This window comes from Leptosomus discolor, chromosome 4 (genome assembly GCF_034619465.1).
Source record: "Leptosomus discolor isolate bLepDis1 chromosome 4, bLepDis1.hap2, whole genome shotgun sequence".
Classification (NCBI taxonomy): domain Eukaryota; kingdom Metazoa; phylum Chordata; class Aves; order Leptosomiformes; family Leptosomidae; genus Leptosomus; species Leptosomus discolor.
The window spans coordinates 51,899,100-51,918,684 of NC_141394.1; the positions used below are offsets into that span (position 1 = coordinate 51,899,100).

The 19,585-nt window shown below is 40.1% G+C and overlaps 1 protein-coding gene across 4 annotated transcripts in view; it reads left to right on the forward strand.

Moving 5' to 3' along the window:
- The window catches only part of DLC1 (DLC1 Rho GTPase activating protein), a 218,076-nt gene that overhangs the window by 181,500 nt on the left and 16,991 nt on the right, over window positions 1–19,585 (forward strand). For all 4 annotated transcript variants that reach the window (XM_086464538.1, XM_086464539.1, XM_086464540.1 and 1 more), the window contains 2 exons: window positions 12,270–12,341; window positions 15,171–15,252. In XM_086464538.1, coding sequence (XP_086320664.1) covers window positions 12,270–12,341; window positions 15,171–15,252 — 154 coding nt within the window. The remainder of the gene's footprint in view (window positions 1–12,269; window positions 12,342–15,170; window positions 15,253–19,585) is intronic.

Below are 19,585 nucleotides of genomic sequence, written 5' to 3' on the forward strand. Positions count from 1 at the left end.
AAGTTCGTCGTAATTAGCCCGATGGCCTCCAGGAGCCCGGTGGCTCCTCCCGTCCGGCGGTGGCCAGCCCTGGTGTCACCCCCGGAGGCTTTGATCCCGGTGGAGGAGCAGCACCTCCCGCCAGCCGGGATCATCCCCCCCCTCCGCCCCGTTCTCGAGGCAAACAGAAAACCGATGCTGTTTTCCAGTCGGGCAGTTCTACGTTCCGTGTCCCCCTCCCCTTTTTTTTGCAAACAACCACCAATGACTTACTTCGATCATTGCTGTGAAGTTGCTGAGCGATGTGTTGCCATTAGCCTAATGAGCTCTATTGCCAGTCAAGGGCACTTACTATTGGTACAACAATCTGGTTTGGGTTTTTTTCTCTTTAATTCCCCTGTTCTCTTTGGGAGAATTATTGAAGAAATAACTGCATTTAAAGAACGTATTTAACTAGGTCAGGAGGTTCTGCCTGATGTGTCATAGTACTTAACACATGTGAATTGAAAGACTGGGGAACAATTTTATGTTAGCCATCAATTATAGAGGCTTTTATTTTTTTACAGGAGTAAGTGTGATCTGTTTGCATTGCCCTGCCCTAGTCAAGAAGTTCCCAGCAGCAAATCAGTAACAGTGCTCTGAGTCAGGTTATGTTTTAAGGCTGTTTGTAGTGAACTTAAGGAAGATAATAGAAAAGCAGATTTCATACGGGCTTCTGAGTATGAATCTATCAGTTCAGTGCCAGACTGATTCAGCATCTGTCTGGCAACCAGGCTAGTGCAGGCTGACAGCACATGGACTTGGTATTAGGCGTGTGTCTTGATGCCACAGCTGTAGCCTGTTATCTTGTCTTCCAGGTATCCTTACTGATGTTTTGTAGGCATCCAGATCCGCATCTCCAGTAGAAGCAACAAAAAAAGAGAAAGCCTGAGGTGGCCAGGAAGTGGGATCAATGTTGTTCTAGCAGATGGTTTGGGGTGTCTACTTCGGTTTGCCTGTGGGATCCTGATTAGGGCTGAGATTGTTTGATTATGGAATATAGTATATGGAAAAGAAGATGTAGATACTGTTTTGAGGAGATTCCTTTCATCTACAAATTCATAGAAATCAAAGCATTTGGAGCTACGATTTGTAAGCTCTAGGACTTCCTGGTCTCTTTATCTTCTTTTAAAATTACTTGGTTTGTTAATAGATTTTTTTTTTTTATCAAAAGGAAGTGCAGATACTTTATTTTAAACAAAATGGAGCTATTGTTAATTTTCATTTCTAAAAGCAAGAATATATCTTATTAGGTTTTTATTTGGGTTTTAAATCTGTTGTATAGATTCAGTCTAGGATTTTTAATTCTTGAGTCAGGGTCTTCCCAGCCACTTCTGCAGCAGCCCTTGCTGGGCCAGAGGGAAAGACTGATGCTAGTCATGGAAACTCACAAGTACCCTGTGTATTTTGCTTCTGCTGGGGGCAGAAAAAAGGTACCGCAGTTGTCCTTATGCACTAATCTTGGGTGTTTATATTAGGATTCCTAGAAGAAGGAGATGAGAGGTGACTTGGTTTTGCTTTTCTGGTTCTTCTAATTCATTGCATTGTAGGCAATGGTTTGTTTGAGGCATGTGAATTTATGAGTTCTGCAAATATTTAGAGATGCAGTTTGCACGATAAAGTTTTTTCTGGTCAGAATACCACAGTGTGTTATGTTTGGGCTTCTTGAGAGATTCAAACTTCTCTTCCAGTTCCCCTCTGACTGGAGCTGTGCTATTGGCTTCAGCACAACGGCACCCTTAGCTGGTTAAAAGGCGATGGAGGAAGAGAACTCATGTGCTTAACAGGATGGTCCTGTACTGTAAACAAGCGCTTTTCATGCTTAACTATCCTTCCTAGCAACAGGAAGAAGGAAATGAGGCTATGCAAAAGGACCCTGACACATTTCAGACAATGCCAGACCCACCCTAGCATTCATACAGTATAGCCAGAAGACTTGGGGAAATAAAAATAACTTCAGATGTTTCCCCTTCCTTCTTGTGCGTATTCTAGAAATACAGTGATCAAATGATCTGCGATTCACAGAAAACTTGCTGGTTTGATCTCCACCAAGAAAAGAGATGATGCCCCTGTATAATTTATATATCCTCATTGGGTATCATGTTGTTCTGTTTAAGTCTGATCCTCGGTGTTTCAGGGAGAATGGATTACAAAACACTGTATCCTCTCTAGTGGTGTAGTGAGTGTAGTTATCCAGTAATTTTGGGAATTTCAGAAATTCCAGGTGTATTTCTTGCTTGTACCTGTGCTATCAGTAATTCTGACCAGTGCAGGGTATCCAGATTGCCTTGCATGTTTTTTGATTTCCAAAGGGGTTTTCCAAGTTTTCACTTTTTTTCTTTTTATTTTCTCTTCTGTTTTCCCCCTTCTTCTGTTCTAAGGAAAAACCAGTCTGTCTTCCAGCAGTGATGATTAAGTCTCATGAAAGGGGGACAGGACTGGGCTGTGATTGGAGCTTTCCGGTTCTTTTCACTGGGCACTTCCTCTGCCATACTTGCTGACACTAAGTACTACCCTGTCCTGCACAGCATACCTTTGAAATCAGTAGGTCTGTTAGTACAGTATACCATTGACGTAACTGGTAGAAGTAAAACAAAGTCAAGAACGACTGAGTTTCATTATCTGAAAGTTACAGGTAATACTACGTACCTTTCTGAAGTATTTCGATATCTTTAGAAGAGCATGATAATCATTGTTATTTGTTAGGATGAATATTCTTTTTAAATGTTGCCTAGTACTTGTTTTCCCTGGGAGGGACTGTGCTAGACAAGACTGGATCAGGAAAAAATATCCAGTCTGTCCTCTAATGATGACACAGTATGATGGCTCACTTATTGCTGGTAGGGACATTTTTTTTAAAATCCAAAACGGTGCAGAATTCCTTAGGCTTGGTTTTAAATATATTTATTTTATATTTGTCTAAATCTCTCTATTCAAATGCTCATCTCGGTCTGTGCAAAGAACGCTTCCTGAGGAGGTAAATGAAAGACATTTGCTGAAGCCAGCGGTGGACACAGTTTGATCTTCCCAGACCTATTCTTGTAATTTACTGAAGACTCAGGATTAAGAAAAATATACCCCTCTGCATTCTTGCGTTTGGGGGATGTTCTGTCTGTGACCCTGTGGACCCACAGAACTGGGTGCTCTGCTGGCCACCCTCCCTCTGTTTTCCATATGTGTCTCTGAGGACAGATTTCCTGTGTGTTATAAGATATCAGAAACTTTCCAGTGTAAAGCTTCATGATCTGTAACTCCCTTCTTTCCACACATAGTCTCTGTGTTTCTTTGCAGTGCTGCATTGGCTTTGCAGTGCTACCATGGCTCTACTGTATCTAGACCATTCTCTCAAGGTGTGACTGTTAGATAAAGTACTGAGAAAAGCATTTTCAAGTGTGCGGTATCACAGGCGGAATACTTAACTGTCTAATATCTGGAAATAGAAAGTTCATAGTAATATTTGCTTTGGGAAAACCCAGGTTTGTGTCTTTAATTCTGATTTAGGGAAGGAGGCATTCAGCTGAGAAACTACCAGCTTTACACTGGGCTGTTTCACTGCCACTGGTATTTTGTATCTACTGTTGTATCATCCACACAGGGTACAGTTTGCGGTCTAGGTCATCAGTGAGGTAAGCACTAAATAGTTATGGTGCAAGGGTAGTCCTTCTTCCATATAGTTCTTCCTAGATGTGTGGATGGTTTTGAGGTTGAGGCTTAACAAGCTAGAACAGACAACTGTCTGTCTAAAATTGACATTATTCTGTATGAACTGTTGAGACAGCTCAGATCAGCTCTTATACCATTATTATTTCCTAGATCTGAACAGGTAACCCAGACTTCAGGTATTTTTAGAGGAAATACCTGTAATGCTGGACCTACTCACTTTTGCCTCCCTCTGGAGCTCATTGATCCTTTGATTTGAGCTTTGCATACAGCGTGCAAGTTTACTAGCTTGCCATCAGGGTGAAATGGAAGAATATTAGTGCTGGGCTTGGGAGTAACAATGGTTAATGTTTGCACTTCAGTATGTTCTCAAAGGTCATTCTAACCAAGTCATTTCTGAGAGAAGAGAAGGTTAAAGTCATCTTCTGTTTCCCAGTCTTTGGAGGAAAATTTGTTTCTCACTCTGGAATCTGTCAACATGACCTCCTTCAGAGGATTTGACTAACTGCTTTCTCTGCTCCAAATAATCCTCCTCCAAGACCACCCCGTGTTAATCAGGCTAGATATAACCCACGTGCCCAATTATTTCTTAAGGTTTTTTTAAGTCGCTTGACATCTTGTTCCTCTTCATCTGTGAACTTTCTTAAGAACGAATGGGAGAAGACCATCTTTAATCTATAAAGAATTGTTCTTTGGCAGGAAAACTGCCACATGAAACTTTAGTTTTCTATTTAAACAAAGTTAATTTTTAACTTTAAATTGCATTGCTTTCTAAATTTCTTTCCTAATCCTCCTCTACATACTCAAAATGCAAAAAGAAAAAAAAAATTAGGAATAAATCATGATCCTGATTTACAGTGTAAACCAGGAGTTGTGGTGGTTCTTTTGTGTCCTAGAACATGCTTTCCCAAAGTCTTAAGCAACTTAGGAAGTAATGCAGCTAACTTTGGGCAGTTAGAAGCATGTTTAATAGTGTGAAAATAAGCAGTAATTGCAGTCTGTTACAGACTGTATAGGGAAAGTGCTTGACAGAGACATGGGGAATATCCTTTATTCCAGTACCCCTGTATTAAACCCTGAAATGGTGCCAATTTGATGCTTCTCAGAGCATAACAGTTGTTCCAGGACCTCTTGAGAGAGGGGAGGACCTGTTGCCAGTCAGGGCATGCTCTGGGGGTGATGGTTGTGCCCGCTCTGCCCTCCTGCCATCAGGCACTGTCCTTCCTTGTGCTCTGATGAAAACCTGGGCTGCTCCCCGTGCTTGGGATGGGGCTTACAGCACAACCTGGCCTGGAGAAAGCAGAAGTCTCATCTAAAATATTTTTTGGGTAAAAATAATGAGGAGAACTGTGAAACTGATCCCCTTTATTCCTGAAAAAGAGTTGGGTTTTAGAGACCCATGGATCCATGTCGGGAAGGGCTTAATTCTTCTGAAATTCATGGAGGCTGCCATTGATTTCAACAAGTGTTGGCTCAATACCTAGACAATTTAAATATTTTCAGCAACTGCTGTTTCACTTGTTAAGTTTTGAGCTGAAAAATTTTTGAAGCGATTTCGACATGCTGAAGGCTATGAAAAGGAGATTCAAGTTAATTAGATTTTGGTTCACAAAAGTGGTATTGTGTTTCCTGTGCTAGCCAAGAGTATTGGTGAGCAATTACAACTGTTATATTGTGTAACCTGGTACAGTTGGTAGGGACGGAAATTACGTACATATAGCCAACGTACACCTATGTGGATATTTTGGAAACCAGTCACATACATACACATTTTATTTCTTTACCTTTCATCATTAAGGGAATAAACAAACTTAAAACCTCATCAGTAGAAGTAAGCCATTTGCTCTTTCCAAAAGCTCTGCTGACACAAAAAAAAAAAAAAAAAAAAGGTGTTCAAGCTTCCTGATTTTTTTTCAGAGAAAATATCAATATATGATCTTAAACATCTGTTTCCTTACTTCTTCTTCGTCTGTTCCCACACAAATTCCAAACATACTCTGTTTCTTCTCCCAGTGTCCTTTGGTTTATACATAACAGCAGCAGCATAGTTACTGTTTTGCTGCAAGGCTCCATAACTTGAAAAAGCCAGTCCCACATTTAACCCAAAGCCAGCAGGAACACAAGAAGAGTGCTTCTTCAGTTGTCATCATATAGTTGAGAAATATTTGAGTAACATTCCCCACCACCAACACCTCTTTCTAGGATTTTTATGGCTAGAAAGCAGTATATATAGTTGGTGTCATATATAGTTTCTTTCAAGAACTTGTGGGTTTTTTTCCCCCAGAAGGTTTTTGGTAAGAAATATTTTATTAAAATTGTGCATGCATCTATATTGTCTTGAATTGACTGTTGAGGCAGGCAGCTTTAAGTGGAGATCAGAGCATGTATCGTTGGACTGTGGAAGGTAAATTGAAGCACAGGGAATACAGGAGCACATCAAAAAAGGGAGCTGCTATTCCAAAATGTAGGTTGCATTTTAAAGGTGAAAAGGGAAAAGGAACCCTCTCAGGAAGGTTGTTAGCTTTCACTTCAAAACCTGTGAGCTCGTCATCAGTTCAGAAGCCATATTTACTATTCTGTTGGACTCACTGGTTCTTCCAGAAATGAATCATTCATGGGCTGAATGTGTCAGACTAATATTTTAGGACAGTTGTATGAGATTAGATTGTTCTCTTAGCATAAGAAGCGGTTCCAAACACGTTAGAAATTTGGCAAGAGCTTTTAATGGGATTTTCAGAATTCTCTAGCTTTTAGTGGTTGAATGTTTGTTAACAAACTTAGCAAGTTTCAGTGTTTGAGGGCATTATCCTTATAAAATACAGTTCTTCAGTAATTACAGTTTTGCTTTCTTTAGTCCTTGCTACATGCTGCTTTCCTGAAAGGTGTGGAGCACTAAGTTAATGATACGGCCTAAGGAATATTTAACTATATCAGTTTGAGAAAAAACAGACTTATGAAAAGGAATTTAATTATTTTCAAGCTACAGTCACGTATCCTCAAAGAGAAAACCATCTGAGGCCATGGACACATAGCAGGCTAACTCTTAGGAAGTCATACTGTCCCAGCTCTAAAGGGCTGCAGGCATATGACATTACACAGAACTGATTTATCATTTTCAGTGCCTGGCCTGCTCATTTGTAGACAGCTGCCATAGTGCAGTCTTTTCTTTCCCCGTTTGTCTCAAATTTCACATCTGTGTTCATGTATCTATAGACTGAGTGGCTGGATAGTGTGATCAAGTCTAGCATTGGGACAACAATTCACATGTCAGGGCTGTAATTCAATCACTTGGAAAAACGATTGCTTGTGCTTGGGCAATGGAATTCTATCCAGAGAAGAATATTTCTCATATATACCACAGCTGGACTTAAAAAATATGATCCTGAGTAATCTCAAGCTTCTTAATAGTTCAGGACAGTGTTTTGGAGTTGAACATGTGTTTTACAAGGCACCAGTAATTTTGGAGGACATGGTATGTGGGGACAGGTAGTTTCTGACACAGACAGAAAAAGAGAACAAGCTTCTGAGCATGCAAGCACTTTTGCAGCCATTTAACTGGAGTGTCAGTCCTGGATGGGAAAGAATCCTCTTTGTGATCCTTCTGTGCCCTAGAAAATGTGCAGGTAGTTTATGGAGTTTTATGCATTACAGTAAGGAGCAAGCAGGTTCATCTCTAGCATTCATGGTGAGAAATGACATTCTCTGCATTGCATGGGAGAGGCTGTTCTGCAAGCTAATTCAGGAAGTGATTTTGCATTCGATTTTTACATTTTTTTTTAAATTTTATTTTATGAAAAAGTCAAATAGAGAATTTCAACTAGAATGACCAGGTCAAAAATTAAGACCTAAAAGAACTCCAAGCAAACTAATTGTTAGGTACGGCACTGGAGTGAAGCTTCAGCAATGAAGCCTATTTTTGCTGAAATTTGATTTTAACAGTGTTGATTTAATCAAGTCTCGCTACAGATTTTTACAATCTGCTCTCTTAACAGAGCCAAAAGGTGAGATCAGTGAGAGCTGATGTGTGGAGGTGCTAATACGGCTATAAAGGTGTCTGGGTTGAAGCAAGAGGAAACCATTTGCTTGGAAGAACTGTTCGTACGATGTTTAGCACTTAGGTGAAAATGGGGTCAATGCATGACTGTACAAAGATACATCTGCTTTGCACTTTGTCCTGAAGACCCTGAAGGAGCTGGTGCTTAAGTTGGATGCTATTTCATAGAAGCAAAAAGAAAGTAAGAATGAAAGCAAATGATCTTGCTGCTCCTATTTAGAATCCTATGATTTTTTTTTTTTCTGAAAGGACGTTATTACAGCATCACACTGTGTGGTTTTTATTTTGTATAGGAAGGAAGGTATAATCCAACAGAAGACTATAAGACATCTTAAGAGTTCTCCCTTCCGCAATTGCAGTATCAAATGTGTGAACTGAGATATTTTTGCTATGAAGTTTTAAACTTGAAAACTTGCAATACCAGCAACCAAGATTAACCAAAGTTAAACAAAAAAGGAAGTTAGAAGTTTCCGTTTTCACTTACCAATTTGGGGAAGAATTGGGTCCTCCTAACCCCCCAGGAAGTGGGTAAATAAGGACTTAAAGTTCCCAACCATACACAAAAGGAACTCCTACACTTGATTTGAGCATGGTGGCCTGCTTTGTGAAATGGACTAACAAATAAAGCTGTTTCCAATAAAAATTTCCTGTTTCCTCTTTAACACATTTGCCTGCTGTTTGCTTACACGACACCAAGAATAAAGACTTCATTGTACTCCTTTTTGGTGTGGGGTTTGTTTTGTTTTGTTTTTCTTTTCTGTTTTGTTTTGGTTTACTTTCTGAGAGATTTTCTTGTGTATCAGGACATTAGAAATAATAGCACCGTTTCTTTCTTGCCAGCAGTTCTTTCATACAAGAAACTCCTGCTGCTGGGGGAGGGCACAGGACACGTATCTGAAAAGCTGCACATACATTTCTTGCCTAGAATGCATACTGAATTGTAGTTTATTGTAAAGGTTTTAACTGGCAAGGATGTTTGATTCAGAAGGGAAGTGGCACCGCAGGGATGGGCTGGGGAGAAGGGAGTGAGACCTTGCCCACAGCAGTTTGTTTCAGCTCAGCTGCCAGATCTTCCTCAGAAAGATGCTCATGGTGGGAAATTGCTTTGCATGTCATGGCATATTAATTGGGGATGAAGTGAGACTTCCCTAAAGTGGGTTGGAAAGTGACATAGAGTTCCGCTGCAAGCTTGCTTTCCTCCCTGTGGCTCTCAGCTGGCCCCAGCCAAGCAGATGCTGTGCTCAGCAGTGAGTTTAGGTAATGATCTGTAACCTAGATCCCCTGGGAGACTGATTGAAGGCTTCTGGGTGCCCTGTCCCTTCTAAAACTTTTCAGAAGTAGTGGAAAAATCTCATTATGGAAGCTCTGTTCTTCTCTCTTTTGTCCCTCATTATCCCGGTTGCCATTGATCCAGATGACAAGGACCTGCATGTATTCCCATGTCCACCTGGCTGTGAAACTCTGGCAGCTGGCAAACCAAGAGTCCCAGGGCTGATGCTGCTGAGCTGGAAGAAAAGATGGTATTTGTAAAGTGTGGGAATGAGCTTTCTCCTCTAGTGTAGTTTAAGTGATTTGGCCAGAACCTCAGGTTTGACTAATGTATTTTATTCTCAAAGGCAGATTCCCGTTAAGTTTTGGTAATGAACTTTTTACCTATACAAGCTTACAGCTGTTTGAGCTTGTGTCTCTTATGTGCGAAAGCTTGTTCTGTGCGCTCAGCTTTCTGTGCAGCCTATATAGCGCACCCTGGGCTGGATTTTCCCTCCAGCTATATTTTGATCCACCTGAATTTCACATACACACAGAGTTTTGTTCGTACTCTGGCTCCTCAGTAACTAGTGGGGTTGAGATGGGGACGCTGGGTTGGAAATGATTGTTCTGTTCATCTGGTCACAGTGCACTGGTACAGTCTAGGAGCAATCTTGGGTTTGACCAATTGGAGTTGAACAAAAGGAGATGATTTTTAAGGTCCTGTCTCCACTGTGCCACCCATACCCCTGCCACATCCCTCTCTGACACACGCTTTGTGTGGTTGGAGGTGACACAGTGAGAGCCATGGCCACAGGGGACTCCCTGGCCCCTTCTTCAGGATAGCTCTCCAACCCTCTCACCCTCCCAAGGACTTGCAACAGGTGCCAGAGGCTAGAGCCCTGGCTTTCCTAGAATGTTTGAGATGGAAATGGGGCAAATACTGCTTTTAAACCCTTGATGCTGTCCTGTACCCAACCCCAGGCATTTGCCTGGCCTAATCGATGAACAAGTACACTGGTGTTTTAGTATTCTCTGCAATTCTTGTGGCCAGTTGGGAATAACTCATGTGTTTCATTGCCTAGGTTACACTTCTTGGGGGATTCTCAAAGGTATTTTGAAAGCAAATATGCTCTGAAAATCCCGAAGGCACCTGACACCTGGGTGCCCATGAAATATGACTTCCACATAGCTTGCATATATATTTGCAGAAAAGCTACACAAAGCTTCTATAGAGAACCTTAAAAAAGTCTGATAAATGCATATTCATAATTTTCTAGCTCTAGAAATATTTTACAGGTCGTACACCTGGGGTGCTCAGTAAAGGACCTGTGAACAAATATTTAAACATATTTAAGAACCACTGTAGTAGTAAGGAATCTGACACTTTTTTCAATTGCATTGCAAGCATCTACCTGCATTTTTAGGTAAACACTGGTTATCGGGGATAATTTTTTTTCAGTTCTAAATCAAGTAAAATTCTCATTCAATCCAGACATTTCTGCAGGATGTGACCTGTAAGATAGTACGTTTGGTTTAAGTACTCTTAAAAATTAATTGCAGATTTTTTTACTTTAGTATTTTCATTGCTTCTGAGATAGTAATGTCCTGTTGTTTGTTCTTGCTTTAGCAGTACAAGTTTTAAATATATTTTAGATTCTTTTTTTTTTCCTTCTTTATTAACTTTCCCATGTATTTCCTTAGGATACTGAAATAAAAATACTACTTTAAGCAAAACTTTACAATCGCTTGCAATTGGAATTGAAGAATGCTTTTTCTTAATGAGTAGCTAAGTCAATATGTCTGTACGTGCTTGTTCTCATGTGGTCCCATAACCCAAAGGTGAAGCAAACACAAGTTACACAAATGCCTGCTTGTCCTGCCTTCAGCGAGAGTGGAGTTTTAGCTGTTTATTTATCTGGAATGTTGTGCTTTGCCTCATGTTAACCCCTTGGTTTGGGTATGTATCTCAGCAAAGTATCTGGCAAAGCACAAATGTTTTAACCCTGTTGTAGCAATTTGGAAAATTAGAGGGGGATTGCCATCATTTTTGACACGCTAAAAGGTGCCTGCCGTTTCATCTGATTTTAATTGTGTACCTGTATCTCACTGGGAATATTTCATAACATGCCAAAATCTTGAGATATTTTACTTGTGTTATGTTTGGCTCTTCGCTGCCCTATATGCAGTAACTTGTATTCTGAGCAATTCTGAGCAAATTCCTTTGTGCGTGGTTTCTGCAGCAGGTAGTTATAGTATCCTGTCCAAGTAGGTGGCAAAATTGTCTACTGAGTTGTACATAATGAAGCTTTTCTTTTCTGGCCCATCAAGAAAAGTGAACATAATCAAAGCCAGATGAACTTTAAGAGTTTCTGATTGCTCACTGTCTGTTTGATCAGTTCTAAGCAGGAAGCTAAATTCCCAGTAGCTTTTTCTTGAATTTTTAGAAGAACAAAATTAACCTAATATGTTTCCTGAACACTTGGAGAATACTGTAAATACCTTTTACATTTTCCTGGTTTGAGCAAATAAGATAACACATTCTTTTTTTCTGTTTGTATTAGATAGAAATGAATTTATGTACAATTTATTCACAGACTAATATAATCCATGTTCAGAATGTTTCCTTTCTTTCAGTGTCATGTATATGTATGTGAATAATTTCATTTTGTGGCATGCTGTTTTGGGCAGTGTGAGGGAAAGTTAGCTGAATTTCCTGTAATAGACCAAGTAACTCATAAATGCCTTGAAGACCTCCAGTGAAACTAGGTTCTTGTTGGGTAGTAAATACACACTTGAGTGAGCTTCAGTATAGTGTATGGGTTGTTCTTGGGCTTGGGTCTGTCAGTACTATCCTCAAGATATTAAAGTATTATGAGCTCTGCTAGGAATTTCTGTCTAGACAAAACAGTTGTGCCAAGAGGATCATCACAAACATTTGTTGAACAAATGCTGCTCATATTGATAGTGGTGCTGGTTTCTCTAGTGTTAACAAAACCTGTACGGAATAATCCGTAATTCCTGCAGTTTTCATCTGTGCCTGTTTCTCTACCTATTAAAATGACGAGCTGTTGATAAATCACGGGTGAACGCTCATGACTTTCCAGAATCTATGATGTTTGATCATGAGAAGAAAAGCAAACTGGGATAAGCATAACTTGTGTCTCAGTTCAAAGTTGCTGAATACCTTTGCGCTTATTTTGTAATGGGAATAGTAGAAGTGGTGAAGAGGAAGTTTTTGCTTTGCAGGTCACTAATCAGAGGGTGTCTTGTTTCTGTCCTCTTCCAGAAATCGAGGCCAAGGAAGCTTGTGACTGGCTGCGGGCTGCCGGTTTCCCGCAGTACGCACAGCTTTATGAAGGTAGGCACCTGAGCTTGCAAGTTGATCATCCCCTTGAAATTTTTAGATGATAAGGTGTAATGTTCACCACTAACTGAGGTTCAGGGGCACAACTGGAGTGCCAATATGTAAGATGACTTTTAGGGACTGGGCTGCTCTCTGTTACCCACCACACAGATGTACCAAACGGAGTGAGACTCTGAAGCACTCTTGGAGTTTTAACATTGTTCCAGGTTTCTGTTTTACTCTGAATCTTCCAAGTGTCCTTATAGCACAAATGATATATTAGCACCATATTACATTCCCTGTAGTTAAAACACAAATGAACTATATTTTCTTGAATGTAGTAATCCACTGCTACGAGCCTAGTCTTAGAGAAACACAGAAGCTGTGTCCAGCTCCACTGACAAGCTCTTCTAATGGACCAGAGATAGGAAATTCTGCATATGTGTGGACATCTGTACGCCTGATGATTCCCAGGTCCTATGTGTTTTTTCAGAACAGTTTGGGTTGGTTTTAGACACAGGCTCACTATGAAGGGAAAAAGGAACATAGAAGCCATTGTTCTCCTGATGTGCAGCAATTCCTCGAAGAGAATGCTGCCTCCTGCACTCGCTTGCCCTTCTGTGGCATGGATTCGCTTTGCGTGTCAGCCTTTACAAAGGTTTTGCTCGACTAAACTGTGTCTTCATTGCCTCTCTAACCTACTAGGAACTTGCAGTTTTGGCATACAGTTCTTAGCTCCAATGCAGAGTAACATGCGGAAGTTTGTTTTAAAGTGCAACATCCTTTTTATATATGTATATTATTGTTCAGAATTTCCATGCACACCATTTAAAATTACTTGCTCTGTGGTAAAATTATTATGCACTTTTATCTGCCTCTTCTTTTTGATAAAACAAACTCCAGCTGCTGCTTGTACAAATGAGCATAGAAAGTCCATTATTTACAGTGAATAACTGTTGGAAATTACAGCAAATGCTGAACTGACCTTCTTGAAAAATGATCTCGTTGAGCTTTGATTTGCAGCTGCATTGGAATATGAGATGATAATAGCACTTTCAAAAGCAGCACTTGACGAAACTTTTCTTCGCCTATTCAGAAATTAAATTTCCTTTTATTTTCTTGAGATGCAGAGCTGGGACTGTACTTCCAGTCTTTGTTAAAACTGGGGACAAGACTCTCAGCTGAATATGTGGGCTTGTGGGTTTCATGTTATGCTGATCTGTGAATCCCCTAACAAATTACTTGCATTCAGAAAACATGTCCTACCTGCGGCTACCATTGCCCTACCTAGAGAGTCTAAACTTACGTAACGTTTCTAACGTAGGATCATGTCCCACCTAACGTCAAAAGGACTGCAGAGGTGACAGCAAGAGGCGAGAGCAAGGCCCGCCATAGCCATTGAAAAAACAGCTGTCTTTATATGAAAACAATATACCATTGTCCTTTGCGAGCCCCCCTGGCAGCAGCAACAACAAGAAGAAAACAGCACCAGCATAAATTAAGCATAAAAAAAAATGGATCCATGCAGACTTATTTCAAGTCACCTTTCTCACTTAAGTTCTCCCATATATTCTCTCATGGGCATTCGAAGGTACTGACTTTCTCAGAAAAACTTACATCAGCACTGGTGAAAAACACCAATGGAATGTGCTCACCCTCTTTGCTTGCTTGGACTTAAAAATAGCAAAGGGAAGACTTATGAATCTATTTGGTACAGTACAAGAGTTCTGAGAAGTCACCTAGACGGAGTAGTCCCACACATTACGCATTTAAAATGGAGATTAATCAGTGAGCCTTTGTCAGTTGCTTTGCTAAAACTGCAGTTTTCTGTAGAAAAGACAGAATGTCTTGTGTTTTGCAGAGTATGTCATAATTTTTTATTCCTGAGGCAAAATCAGGACAAATAGTTCATTTGAGAGATTATCTATTGGTATAGAAAACCCAGAATAGTAACAACCTTTCCACAAATTAACACTAGACCCATTCTTTTAATCATTTTATCTCATTCTTTCCCAGTCTCTGGAAATTAAAATATTTTACAGCAAATCACTTGAACCAGGAAAGTTGTATGCAACTGCAGCAGTATATTCGTAGTTTGTGCTTGTATTGCTGTGTGCCCTGAATGCCCAGTGACTTTGGTGGGAGTTTTGGCTGTGCAAGGAATGCCAGATCAGGACCTGTATAACAGTCAGGAATCTGTGGAGGACAGTAGATAATATATATATGGTTGCTGCTTCAGAGCTGTAGTAAATTTTCAGCTCTCTGGCAACATTGTTTCCTCCCCCTCAGTCTCCCAGTTGTTTACCTAAATAATCTCCTAAGAAAAGGAGGCAGTATGGGCTCCTCACAGCTTGGCTTGCTTTCATTTCAGTCCATATCTCATTAATGTTGTACCAGTATCAAACTTTTAAATAGCTTGAACAGCCAATGAGATTCGGTTTTTAATTCTTTTCCAAAGATTTGGGTTTTTTTCTTTAATGCGAGACATTAAAACTTCAGCGGAGATTTTATATTTATTTTAAATAAAGCTAGCCTGAGGCAGTTTAAGCTTCCTGTGTCAGATAGGGAGCTCGCATTTGCCTTTTCCCCTCTCTCGTTGTTTCATCTCTGCTTTGCTCATTTTTCCTCCATTTTACATATGAAATTTCAGTTACCAAAGCTGCGCGTCAAAAACTTGTACATGAAAAGGAAACATCTCTGGCGTTTGAGGTGATAGTATGTGTTTATCTGAAAAGTGCCGATCACTGGCATCTTGGTGAGCTCAACTGGAAGCAGCTGGTTGTTCTGAAATAACTCACCACTGGGAATAAGTTGTTTTGATTCCATCTGTATCTATTCCTACAGATCTCCTTTTTCCAATTGACATTGCTCTAGTCAAGCGAGAGCATGACTTTCTGGACAGAGATGCTATTGAGGCCTTATGCAGGTAGGTGAAAAAAATTCACACTGCATTTTGAAACAAAACCCTTCCTGTGTAATAGACAGTATGATCTGGTAAAAGCACAACCTCAACTGAATTATGTACTGTTAAATAACCATTTGCTTGAGACCATTTTGTTATCTGCTGTCCATATGTGGTTTTCATTAGAATAATATATTGGGCTAAGTAATGTTTGAAGATCTTATTTAAAACCAAGTTGTGAGGCAAGTGTCAGGAGTCTTTGTGACAGGTATTTTATAGGCCTATTTCTTAGTATTATTCGTAATTTGCTTTCATTACTAATTCCCAAATTGGTTAGGCATGTGAAAGCAGAACTGTGCTGGCTACAGCCATCTGCATGTACAGCTTAGCATCAGTTCCCACATAGGAATTGGCTTTTTGGAGCAGCATTAGCAAAGCAAGGCTGCTGCACTCCGTTGCTCTCCTTTCCCAAGTTGGTGAGCAGCTATGCATACAAACAAAACGAAAAGGTTTGTATACAAACCCTCACGCTGACCTCAGTGCATCACCCTGTGTGCACCGTAATCACCAAAATGAATGTGGATATGGCTGGAAGCGATAATGTGAGCGAATCTGAGTTTATCACCACCGCAAAGAGTCGTCTGCCCTCAGCCACGTGCTCCCATTACTTACCTTTGTTGTTTATGGGCTCCTGCCACAAACCAGTTCAACTCACTTACCCTGCAAAGAGTCTAGATACTCCTTTGCTGGGTTAGTAAATTAAATCAGACCCTGGAGAGGCATAATGGAGTTCAGAGTATGTGTGGAGGTTGGGACAGGACCCCACAACCAGCTGCAGGGCCAGGAGGAGGGATGGGTAGAGAAAAAGAGGGATCAAGACTTGCCGGTACGTGGTAGCATGTTTTTACAGAACTACAGCCTCAGCATTACCAATTTTATCATAAAAGCAATTGCAGTGGCCCCATCTGACACCATCCATCAATTGCTTCTTCTAGTGTGAGTCCACAATCTTAAATGGATAAAAAATGCCTTAACTTTTCATATCTCTGTTGCCCAGAAATAAGTGCAATTTTCTGCCTATGTCCTTCAGTGTGGCAGCTTTCCAAATTGTCTGTGAAACGAATGTTTTTGGATACTGCATGCATGATGTCTGCAACTCTAAATGTCAGTAATTCTAATGAATTACAAAACCCTTTTAAGAAGGCCTTTAAGTTTATAGTGTTCTCATGCCATCACTGCCATACTTGGAAGGGAGAGAGAGGGACTGGAATTTAAAGTTCTTCAGAAATATTTACAAGCTTTTCAAACTAAGAAAACAGATTTGTTGTCCAGTCATTAGGAGGGGAAAAAATCTCATTGATATTAAATTCACACTCAAGACGTGTCCTACTCAAGCATAGGGCACCTATTCCATTGATACTAAAGTGTGATGCATCAGTCTGCTTATTTGTGTGCTCTGGAACTTGTGCAGGCATTGAACAGAAAGTACAGCAATGTGAATAAATGCTGGTTCCCAGAAACATGGTCTTCCCTTGCCAGGAAAACAAAATACAGTCAAGCCAGCATATTTTGGACATACTGCTCACCTGTGAGAATACTTTTTAACCTAGGATTATTTATTTATGTGGGAAAAAAAAAGGTAGCAGATTGTTTCTTACTGGTGCAAGTAAGAATATGCCCTCCATATCTCTCAGATTTACTCCTAGTGTGACCAAAAAACCAGCACTTTTTCTGAACATAGAGGACAGTAATAAGATCTATATCCTTAGAATGGAAGCTTATATTATAAGCTTCTGCAAAAGGTGAGCAAATGAAAATGATACGGGTGTATAGATATTTTGTACCAAGTCTGCTAATTTTAAAATAACCTGTTCACTTTCATCTTCAAATTGTTTTCTGTGTAATATGCATAAGAATCCACCTGTCTTACTGTAGCTTAAGACGAAGATTTTAAAGGCTGAACTATATAATTCTGAAGCCTGCGGCTTATATATGATAGTCAGATTTAATAAGAGAACTTGAAACTGAAGCTAAAGTGTCTTCAGAAGCATTCAGATCCCACCTCAAAATAAAACTGAAGTAGTTCAGTTAGTCATCTCAGATGTCTGAATTTGTCCCTTTACCATTTGTGTTAGACAAAAGCAGTACATTATCACACCATTTCCACCTTTAGATTTTTTTTCCCACATATTCTTGTTTAATTTTGTAAAGCTCATGAAAAAACACGGAGAAGGCACATAGTTTGGAATGCTGCGTTTCTGCCTGAAGCCTGGGTTTATTTTGACTCATGCCACGGTCAGTGTGTAAACAGTAAAGGAGTTTACTCAGTAAAAGACTTAGAGCTGTTTCACAACCGTAAGTCTACCACTATTTTTTGACTGAAAATCAGAATAGTTTTGTGTATTTTCAGCACAGAGCTAAATGAACACTGTATGCAGTGGATGGTAACATAATAGTAAGTCGTCTGTGCCGAGAATCTGCTTTTCTATATGACAAAGTTCTGCCAGCAGTTCTAATTACTTCGTGTGAAAAAATTGCTTTAAAAATACTGTAGAAATCACAGTGATAGGGATTTTTTAAAGTTTGTCGCATTTAAAATGATAGTTTACATCTGAACAGTATTGTAAATTATCATTTAATAATCTTATTAATGTAAGCAGAAAACTAATGTAACTTTAAAACCAGTTTATTAGTAAATGTTTTGCCAAATTCCTTTCTAAATGGTAAAGGTATCAATAGCCACCCCATTAAGGTTTTTCTGGAAAAATTTTAAGTGAAAAGTAGGTTGAGACTTGAATTACAGAGGTAGCATATGGCACTTGGTGACAGTAGAAGATGGTTAAGAAATGTCATTTAGTGATCTTATCATGAAATGTAAGATTAAAAACGTAAGAGCAATGACTCTAATTTGCTAGGATGCTTCATGTAGTGGCTGTGCAAAGCACTGCTGGCCTTGGTTTATATGCAGATTAATGACTGGGAATTTATCTCCAGAAGATAACTGGCTGCATCATGCACTGAGGAAACTTCAGTACTAAAACATGCTTATCCTAAAGGTTGTTGTTAACTACAAAATATATAGCAATCCATGATGGAAACCCTATTTAATCTCCTTACACATAGCGAGAAAACTTCTACACTGTGTATGCAAAAGGTTTCTTAAGTCTTTTACCATCAAGACTTCTCGTCCAAGAAATCGGTTGCAATGGATTCGCATGAGCAGCATTCATTGCTTGCAGAGACCTGGCCTCCTTTGCAGGTTAGAACGTGTAGATGAAGCCCAGGAGTCACTGTAGAGGCTGTGCACTGCAGTGAGGCAAGAAAGCCCTCGTATCATCAATTAGTTACAGGTATAATGGAGTTGGAATTTGCCATATAAGAAGGAATTAAGAATTTAAGTCCGTCAAGAAAATATTTTAAACTTTAAAGCTAGGTCGTACAGTTACTCAGATTTAAAATTGTCATTTAAAATGCATAAATCTAATATTCTGCATTGCTACCACTTTTCTTGGGGGCATGGGGTGAGACCAGAATGACTTAGCTGGGGCTATAGCCAATGTAGAACTGACTGGTATCTAGATTAACAAAGACTTCATGTTGTAAGCCTATATTTTAATTTATAAATTAGCTGAAATTAGCTGTTCACACTGCAGTTTTTGATAGTGAATGTCTTGTTCAGGCTGCCTTTCTTAAAAGAAGTTAAGGCTAAACTAGTTTGGCCATTTCTGAGGAGAAGACTAGGAAAAAATGCATCGTTTGCTCATTTCTGAGAAGCTCTATGCCTCATGTTTTGGGGGTGGCAGGTTCAGGCTTCCAGTGTAATTGCTGCTCAGGGCTGATATGGGCCAGTCTCAACTCTGGGGCTGGGACTAAGTCAGGTCCTGTTGCATTGGTCACCCTCAGGAAGAAGGGTTTTGCAAAGCCAGGGTGAAGTAGGGTGAGACCCTGGGTAAGAGTACATGGAGGGCAAGGAAAAGTAAGGTCCTGGAGATACAATGCTCCGCAGGAGAAAGATACCATCTGGAAGTGAAGACATATAGAGAGAGGGCTGACTCAAAGGCTTTTATCTAAATGATGGGAAAGAATATTATCTTGTCATCCAGACAGTCATCCAGAAAGTGGCCGGGATAGGAGGCATTGTAGAAGTGAAATTGCGACTGAGATAGCCAGACGGTGGGTGAAAGCAGCTGCAACTGCTGTCTGCAGCAATCCTTCCCTGTCCCTCCATCTCCCATCTTGTCCTCGCGAAGGTGTCGCTGAGACAGGTTTGGGCAGAGTAAGACAGCTAAAGAATGAGGCAGTCCTGCTGACTGTCAGTGGGGAAATGCTAAGTGGAATTTATACCTGGGGATGGAAT